We start from the raw sequence: 10,000 nt of genomic DNA, 5'->3' as shown, positions 1-10,000 counted from the left end.
TGAAACTTTAATTTATACATTTATGACTATCCAGTGTTATTTAGCATTTGATTACTTTATTCAATGTCAGTAAATTAGCTTTATTTATGTCAGTGTTTTAGCTGTGTGATCGAAATTGGAATCACTGGAATCTAAAATGTTGGTGTCGTAACTGGCTGTTTTTGGAAAAAATGCCTTGTAAAAAAATATTTATGTCTGGTATATTCCCCTTCCATTGGCAAACAGTTAGTTTTAGGCCCTGCCTGTATGTAAGATTAGTAATCATAAGTTCAACATGAAATTATGCTAAAATGACAGCAAAGTGATGTGTTAATGGGAGTTTAGAAAGAGTTAATCCACGTTATAGAACAGCGTTACGGCCGCTTCTAACATATCTCTTTTCGTTGGCTTTCAATACATTGTAATCAGGGTTTGAAATGAACACTCATGCGTGTAAAATCAACAGTGGCGGGAAACGCTGTCAAATCACGAGCCAATTTGACGTGTTACTTATTATATTTATCTGGCATACTTGAACACACACGTCACTGAGCAACAAATAACGGTGCGCTTGTTCACTTGCATTGAAGTAATAGCGAATATTAAAAAGCATTTGGTGAACAGAAAAACATTGTTATTTTCCAACATCCATGTTTCTGATGTTCTTTGTACTGTATTGATCTGTCCACCTAAAATACATTTTTTTGGGGGGAAAAGGATGAGGATGACAGAGGAAGAGAGGAGATGCTGGATGACAGGATTGTTTGAATTTTATAATATACACTACCGTTCAAAAGTTTGGGGTCAGTGAGAATTTTATTTTTATTTTTTGGAGGAAAGAAATCAATACTTTTATTTATCAAGGAATAATTAATTTGATCGAAAGTGACAGTAAAGACATTTATAATGTTACAAAAGATTCTAACCCTATTCATCAAAGAATCCTAAAAAAAAAAAAAAAACTGTACAACTGACAGACCAACAACTGTTTCAACATTGATAATAATAATAAATGTTTCTTGAGCATCAAATCCTCATATTATACTGATTTGTGAAGGATCATTTGACACTGAAGATACTGACACTGGTGATGCTGAAAATTCAGCTTTGATCACAGGAATAAATTACACTTTACTATATTCACACAGAAAACAGCTGATTTACACTGGAATAATATTTAATACTATAACTGATTTTTGTTGTATTTTTAATCAAATAAGCGCAGCCATGGTTAGCAGAAGATAATTCTTTTAAAAGTTTTTAAAATCGTACCGACCCCAAACTTTTGAACGGTAGTGTATAAGCTGTGACGTAGTTGATCTGGTTTAATTATTTGTTAAGTTCTGAATGGCCGGTGAGTAAAAAAGTTCATTTCAAACCCTGATTGTAAAGTCTTGTTTTGTTCTTCTCGGTTTCCTTTTATCTGTTATCTTATGGTCTTTTTATTTTATATCGGACAGCACTTTGGTCAGCCATGTTGCTGTCAGTAAATGTGCTTTAGAAATAAACTGAACTGAACTTAAAGGGGTGGTTGATTATGATTTCACTTTTCTAACTTTAGTTAGTGTGTAATGTTGCTGTTTGAGCATAAACAACATCTGCAAAGTTACGACGCTCAAAGTTCAAACCAAAGGAAGATATTTGCTTTTAAAGGACTACAACAAACGGCTGGTAGAACTACACGAGCTTCCTCCCGGGTTAGTGACATCACAAACACTAAGATTTACATAAACTCCGCCCCCGGAACACGATTTATAGATTATCAAGACAGAATATGCTAATCAATGACTAGAAGATAGACACACATAAGCGACATAAATTCATCAACTAACCATTCAGAAATGTTGTCTACATGTTGTCACTTCTTCTCGAGTCTCTCCATCTTTCTGACTCCGGTTTGAACATAAAAAGGCTAAACGTTTTTGAAATTTTCAGTGCATGTGTCATGATGTGTGTGTGAGGTAATAAGCTGCTAACACACACACACACAAGCTCTTGAAGCTCCGCCCCCTGTGCCAGGAGCAGCAGCTCATTTGCATTTAAAGGGACAGACACAAATGGCATGTTTTGCTCACCCTCAAAAAGTGACAACTTTAACATGCTATATAAAAGTATCTGTGGGGTATTTTGAGCTAAAACTTCACACACACACTCAGGGGACATCAGAGATTTATGTTATATCTTGTGAAAAGGCATTATACCAGCCCTTTAATGTCACACTTACGAAGTAGATGTCAGTGGTTGCTGCGACCTCTTCGTCCAGAGACTCCCGGCTCTGGGTCTCTGGGAGCCTGTCCCCGTCGGGACGCAGTGTGTTCGGGCCGGGACCGGGCGGATCAGGGGTGTGTTCTGCTGGGTCAGTGTGTTCTGCTGGATCAGTGTGTTCTGCTGGGTCAGTGTGTTCTGCTGGATCAGGGGCCCGAGATGTTTTGAGGGTCCCGCTGGCTGTTTCCGGGGGATCTGCTGTGTCACCTGGAAGTGTTTGCTGGGAAACGGGTGTTTCTGGGACAGGGTCATCAGGAGGAGCCTCCATCTCCTGTGCTGCACTGAACCAAGGAAACGAGGGCAAATACGGTCAAAAATGATTGAGAATCAATTCGTTGCATAATAGGTGTGAAATGTAAAAAAGTTTTGGTGAAAAGCTAACAATTCATAAAAAAATGGATTAAATAATAATATTATTTTAAAAAATAAACCATTTCACGGAGACTGCACTCACTAAGAGCATGTTCTATAATATTAATATATTTTAGCTGAGAATAACTAGTAACTTTCACTATATAAATTTCAAGATTTTAAAATTTAAGAAATTTTATTTAGTGCTGTCAAATCGATTAATCTCATCTAACATAAAAGTTTGTATATATATATATACATACATATACACTACACAGTGATATATATATATATATATATATATATATATATATATATGCATACAGTGTGATTAATTGATTTGACAGCTCAAAATTTAAGATTTTATTCATTTTATCCACCAGTGTTGTTATTGCTTGCTAAAACTAAATTTTTTGTTTTTTATTAATCGAGAACTGTGTCCATGTGATTGTGTTGTAAAAAAAAAAAAAAAAAAAAAAACCCTCTAAAGAGTTTGTTGACAAAAGGTTTGTGAATCCCTGGCTCTAATAACCAGCAAATCAAAACGTCTTCACTCACACACACTCACTCATTTACTCACTCATTTACTCACTCATTTACTCACTCATTTACTCACTCACACACTCACTCACACACTCACTCACTCACTCACTCACTCACACACACACACTAACTCACTCATGGACGCACGCACACACACAAACACTCACTCACGCACGCACACGCACACACAAACACTCACTCACTCACGGACGCACGCACACACACAAACACTCACTCACGCACGCACGCACACACACACACACAAACACTCACTCACTCACGGACGCACGCTCACGCACACACAAACATACTCACTCACTCACTCACTCACTCACTCACTCACTCACACACTCACTCACTCACTCACTCACTCACTCACTCACTCACTCACTCACTCACTCACTCACTCACTCACTCACTCACTCACACACACACACACTAGCATTCCATAGGCGTAATGACTTTTATACTGGACAAACTGTATATTCTATCCCCCTACACTGCCCCTATCCCTAAACCTGCCCATCACAGGAGACATGCTGCATTTTTACATTTAAAAAAAAAACATTGTTTTTTTATGTTTTTTAAGCTATTTGAAATATGAGGACTCATGCAATGTCCTCATATATCACGTGTAAGTTGTAATACCAGTGTAATATGCATTTCATTATACACATTTGTGTCCTCATATATCACAAAAACAAAAGCACACTAACTCACTCACTCACGCACACACACACACACACACACACACACACACACACACACACACACACACACACACACACACACACACAAACACTCACTCACTCACTCACTCACGCACACACACACATACACAAACAAACACTCACTCACTCACTCACACACACACACACAATTTTCGGTTCATGAATTTCCTGGGTCTCGAACCACTCAATCAAATAATTGAAAATATCATGACAATATCATGAACATATCATATAGATGAATCACGTCCACACTGCAAAACATGATTTTCTTATGGGTATGTTTTTTACTTTGCTCACTGTCAGCGGATCAGCCGCAGAACTTCTCCGACCGGCGTTTCTATGGGACTATTGCTCTCTCACGCTGCTCTGCCCTGTTTAGTGGAGTAATGAGGTCATGTTTGCACATACTGTGTCAGAGAGACGTCAGGCTCCTCCTCTTCACTCTCTCTCTTCACCTCCACCTGCACAGTGATGGTCTGCTGCTCTTCCTCGTGCACGTCCACCACTTCATGAGTCCTGCGGGAACACACAGATTAAACCAGACGCACACTAAACACACACATACAGCAATGCAAATGAAGCTCACCTTCCCTCGCCATCTTTCAGAGACAGTGTGTGTCTTCTGTCGAGACAATGAACATTCATATTCAGAACAACGCAGGCTTGTCGTTGTGAGAACACTTTACTTTAATGCATTAATTAAGCACCTTCATAATGCATTGTATGATCTCATGAATAATTGTAACCACAGTTCTGATACATTATAATACTTCTCTGTACATTGTCACACCTTTAGAAAGTATAATGCATTTAAAAAAAACATTTCAAACAACCAATATTGGATGTAACAAGAAATCTGCAAATATTATAATTAGGGCCGTGCAACGGTTAATCACATCCAAAATAAAAGTGTGTGTTTACATAATATGTGTGTGTTCTGTGTATAATTATATTGTATATATATATATAAATACACACACATGCATGTATATATTTAAGAAATATTTGCTGTATATATTTATATTATATATAAATATAAATATTTTGAGCGAAACACATTTTTACTAAATATATACATGCATGTGTGTGTATTTATATATACACAAAATAATTAGAAGCAGTACACACACATACAGTCAAACCAAATGTATTCAGACATCTTGCAATCCTCATAAATTAATTATAGTGTCCGGCACCCACTCGTAAAAATTACATCAGGTGTCTGAATAATTTTTGGTTTGACTGTATATTATGTAAACACAAACTTTTATTTTGGATGTGATTAATAGTTGCACAGCTCTAATTCGCCTTTGGCTAAGCCCCGCCCCCCTTAGTTACTGTTGCTACGTCCGACAAACAAACTTCATCTGGGCTCTGGTATCAACATGGCTTATGCTGTGACGGCTCTTCCTGCTGAAATTGTATCAAACTTTTATAAAGCAGCAAATAAAGTGTCCGATAGAAGTAGGCAAAAGCGGCTGCAATATACGTTCGAAGGCTATATTCACGACATACAGGTGAAGCGCAAGGAACAACAAGGCATCCAAACAGAGGCAAAAGCATACCGGTCACAGTCAACAAATGACCCACCGCATATCCTACTAATGGAGACGGAGGCTGGGACTCACAATATCAAGGAGCAACACTGTTCATGCAAAGCTGGAGGTCTCTATTCACTTCTATAATCGTTATTACAAAGCAAACGGACTACGCGAGTATAACGTTGTATTTATTAGCAGCGTGTGCTAGACGACACTTGTCAGGATTTGACTTCGGTTTTAGAAAAGGGAAAAAAACGCACACCGCTCCAACCTCTCTGGGAAACGCGTATCTGTGTTACAAATGCCCCAGGCACAACGTTTAACCATATTTTTGATAAAACTACGACGGTAATAATCAAAAATATGAGACGCCTGTGTTAAAGTCAATGGAGCGCTGTGAAAAAGTGTCGGACCTCTGTGGGAGCTCGTTCTTGGCTGCGCTGTGATTGGTCAATCTACATTCTAGGGTGTGGCTTAGCCAAAGGCGAATTAAACTGCATTTGAACGTTGTAGATAAAGCTTCAGTGTTAGTGGTTTCTTGTTCTCATGTGATGACATTAAATCCCGTGATTGTTGGAGAGGTGTGGACCTGTAGCGTGTGTGTTCTGCGGTGTCCGACGGGGAGCGTTCTGGGATAGATATGGAGGTGTTTGAGGACAGAGTTGTGGCCACTGATGCCGTGGTCGCTTCCTCGAACGACGGAGGAGTGCAAGACTGCAGACCTGACACAAACAACACAGAAAAATGTGTCACAATCAAAGGAGTCAGTTTGTGGAACAGTCTTGATTGTAAACGTCCATTTATGTGTTTAAGAAGTATGTTAAATGATCAATGTTGCAGAAATATAATACTGCGGAGTAGCAGATCAACTTTATTGATGTAATTTTGTGTTTTGATGTCTTAGGAAAAGAGACGGCTGCATGAGACGGCTCAAATGAACTGGAACTGTAAATGAAGAGTTTGGTTCCTAACGCGATAAACGCCATTTTTAAATAAAAAAAATAGTTACTGCAAAAATCAGTATTGTATCGGGTTGGTATTGTTTAATTTGAAGTAAAATGCGATATCCGCCGTGTTATTCTGTCATGTTTTCTCCCTTTCTTTCCAAACCGCGACAAACGCCAGTCTCCCTTCTCTGCAGAATGCGATATATCCGCTCTCAACCAATCACAACGCAGCATTCCACGCAATGTAAACAGTAACGGCAGCGCCTTAAATACACCCGGCTTCCAGTTCTTCTTATCTATTTTGTACTTTTCCATCAACAAACAAACAAAAAAATGAATAATTTTGCCGGCATTGATGAACCTGTGGTTGTTTCTGCGGCGGGTGAGAAACGTAAGGCATCGAAATCGAATCATTTACGTGAGGAGATTAAGAAGACGAGGCACTCGGGAGGAGGAAAAATGTGTTCAATCTTCTTTACAGTTCTTAATAAAAATATTATACTAATAAACTTACGTTGTTGTGTATTTTCAACAGTTTCAATATGAAAAAAAAACTTTTATATTGATTCAATGGATTAATTGCATTTTGAATTTAAAAAAAAATGGATTTATTGCATTTTGGGGGAAAAATAATCAGTTTTTATAATAAATCTTTGAAAATCAAAACCTGGATTTGAATTTTTTTTGTTATTATGACCTACAAATGCTATGTGAAAGTTTGAAACAGAAAATAGTGGTTTTCATCTTTCCACTTTCTTGGTAAAGAAAACACATTTTTACTCAAATTAATCTAAATGGATTTATTGCGTTTTGGAACCAAACTCTTGATTTTGTCTTGATTTTGTTTCTGCTCCTTTTCATTCATGTTAAATGCTGTCGTTGAATTTGTTTTAAATTAATAATTTTTTTTTTTTTTTTTTAAATGAAATGATTGTAATATAAGTCGCAAGTATGTTTCATAAAAATGTATTTATTATTTATTTTATGTTTATTAGCATGCATATAAGTATAGTGAGGATATTGGGTGTTTATTAGTCTTTATAAAGCACATATTAATGCCTTATTCTGCATGATCATATTCTACATCCCATAATCCTTCCCAATACCTAAACTTAACAACTCTCGGTTACACTATATTTGAAGGTGTCATTGTTACAGTGTAATTATATATTTAAGTACTGAGTGGTATTAATTAACTACATGTACTTACTATAGGGTTAGGGTAGGATTAGGGTTTGGTTAGCATGTATTTATGCATAATTTACTCTTATTACTATGGTAAGTACATGTAACATATGTAACAAGGACACTGTAAAATAAAGTGTTACACAACCACCTTACTAACTATTAATAAGCAGTGATTAGGGGTTTATTGAGGCAAAAGCCATAGTTAATAGTGAGAATTGGACCCTAATCTAAAGTGTTTCCAGAACGGGGAAGCTGTTTGTTTATTATCATGCATATTACTAGGATATAGGGTGTTTATTAGTACTTATAAAGCACATATTAATGCTTTATTCTGCATGATCATATTCTACATATCTAAATCCTACAATACCTAAACTTAACAACCTTACTAACTATTAATAAGCAGTTATTAAGGGTTTATTGAGACAAAAGCCATAATTAATAGTGAGAATTGGACCCTAATCTAAAGTGTTTCCAGCATGGGGAAGCTGTTTGTTTATTATCATGCACATTACTAGGATATTGGGTGTTTATTAGTCTTTATAAAGCACGTATTAATGCTTTATTCTGCATGATCATATTCTACATCTCTAAATCCACCCAATACCTAAACTTAACAACCATTAATAAGCAGTTATTAGGGATTTATTGAGGCAAAAGTCATAGTTAATAGTGAGAATTGGAGCCTAATCTAAAGTGTGACCAAAAACACATAAACAGGGAAAGAACAAAAGCATGAACGGTACCATCGTTTTCCAGCACGGGGAAGCTGCGCGCTCCTCTCAGGTCGTAGATGTTCTGGTCTCGCTCTGAGGGGAACTGACTGGCCGACCAGGCGGACCCGGGGCCGCTGAACTTGGGCACGTTCAGGGCCACACGACCCTTCTTAGCAGGAGAAGCCTTCAGCGCTGGAGAAAACACAGGCACACACACACACAGCTGCTGTTACATTACACGCCATATTAAGTGTCAGCTTATTTAAATTGAATTAGCTCGGTGAACTTTACAGTAACTCTATCAGTCAGCACCAGTACTCACAAGTGCTTTTCTTGAACACACTGCTGCTCATGAACCTGAAAAAGCGGTCGGCGTAGAAGTTGGGCCGGTGGACGGAAACAGTGTCCTGTGAGACAGATGTACTGATCAGGCAAAGTGGGTTTCAATATTAAAGGGTTAGTTCACCCAAAAGTGAAAATGATGTCATTAATGACTCTCCCTCATGTCGTCCCAAGCCCGTCAGACCTCCGTTCATCTTCAGAACACAGTTTAAGATATTTTAGATTTAGTCCGAGAGCTTTCTGTCCCTCCATTGTAAATGTATGTACGGTATACTGTCCTTGTCCAGAAAGGGAATAAAGACATCATCAAAGTAGTCCATGTGACATCAGTGGGTTAGTTAGAGTGTGTTGAAGCATCGAAAATACATTTTGGTCCAAAAATAACAAAAACTAGGACTTTATTCAGCATTGTATTGTCTTCCGGTTCTGTTGTGGATCCGCGTTCAGTGCCGCCGCTGACGTAAGACGCTGCTGACGTGTGTCTGGTGTGTGTGTGTGTGTGTGTGTGTGTGTGTATTCCGGTTCTGTTGTGGATCCGCGTTCAGTGCCGCCGCTGACGTAAGACGCTGCTGACGTGTGTCTGGTGTGTGTGTGTGTGTGTGTGTGTGTGTGTATTCTGGTTCTGTTGTGGATCCGCGTTCAGTGCCGCCGCTGACGTAAGACGCTGCTGACGTGTGTCTGGTGTGTGTGTGTGTGCAGTGCCGCTGCTAGCCATTTTGGTGCCCTAAGCATAATTCATTTATGATGCCCCCCCCGCCCCCCCTAAAAAAAAAACATTTTCATTTAGGATTTTCATTTTGGGGGGCTAAGCCCCCAATGAGGGTATGATTTATAAAAAAATTAAAAAGCTAAAAAGTAACACTTTAGATTAGGGTCTAATGTTTACTATTAACTAGTTTCATTACCATGCAATGGCATGGTTTTATAATCACTGGGATCCCGAATTTGAGGCAGGTTAGTTAGGGGTGTTCGGGGGAAATTTTGGATTTTTCTGAACTACAGATGTGCATTTTAAGATGTTGTGAAGGCAAAAAAAATAATAATAATAATAATTCGATAACAACAGCTTTAAAACCATGTCAGTGGGCAGCTGATTATTTTTCTCTCCTCATCAGCATCACACTCTTTTTCTCTTTGTTTTTATCTTGCCCTGTCTCTTCCCCTCCTAAAGTTGGCTTTTTTTAATTTACTAAAGGTTACAATTTGTATTTTATTCTCAATATGTACACATTCATTATAAATCCTGTGCCTAACATGATGAAAACGGCTTTGTTCATGTTTCTTGTCCCCTCACAATGACAGTAGCCTAAACTATTACACTAGGCTACATGTTACAGGCCTATTTTCAGTTAAAAATGGCGAAATTAGACAAAACTATATTAGTTTGCCTAATTATT

General features: G+C 38.0%; 1 protein-coding gene across 1 annotated transcript in view; it reads right to left on the bottom strand.

Moving 5' to 3' along the window:
- pip5k1cb (phosphatidylinositol-4-phosphate 5-kinase, type I, gamma b) overlaps positions 1 to 10,000 on the bottom strand; it is an 80,921-nt gene that overhangs the window by 7,269 nt on the left and 63,652 nt on the right. Inside the window, exons 11-16 of the mRNA XM_056239955.1 lie at positions 8,584 to 8,668; positions 8,292 to 8,453; positions 6,000 to 6,132; positions 4,456 to 4,491; positions 4,278 to 4,385; positions 2,204 to 2,525 (exon numbers count right to left, since the gene is read on the bottom strand). Of these exons, the coding sequence (XP_056095930.1) occupies positions 2,204 to 2,525; positions 4,278 to 4,385; positions 4,456 to 4,491; positions 6,000 to 6,132; positions 8,292 to 8,453; positions 8,584 to 8,668 (846 nt within the window). The remainder of the gene's footprint in view (positions 1 to 2,203; positions 2,526 to 4,277; positions 4,386 to 4,455; positions 4,492 to 5,999; positions 6,133 to 8,291; positions 8,454 to 8,583; positions 8,669 to 10,000) is intronic.

This window comes from Rhinichthys klamathensis, unplaced genomic scaffold (genome assembly GCF_029890125.1).
Source record: "Rhinichthys klamathensis goyatoka isolate OS25496 unplaced genomic scaffold, OSU_Roscu_1.1 h1tg000575l_1, whole genome shotgun sequence".
Classification (NCBI taxonomy): Eukaryota; Metazoa; Chordata; class Actinopteri; order Cypriniformes; family Leuciscidae; genus Rhinichthys; species Rhinichthys klamathensis.
The sequence above is the reverse complement of the archived record's forward strand: the minus strand, read 5'-3'. Positions and strand labels throughout refer to the sequence as shown.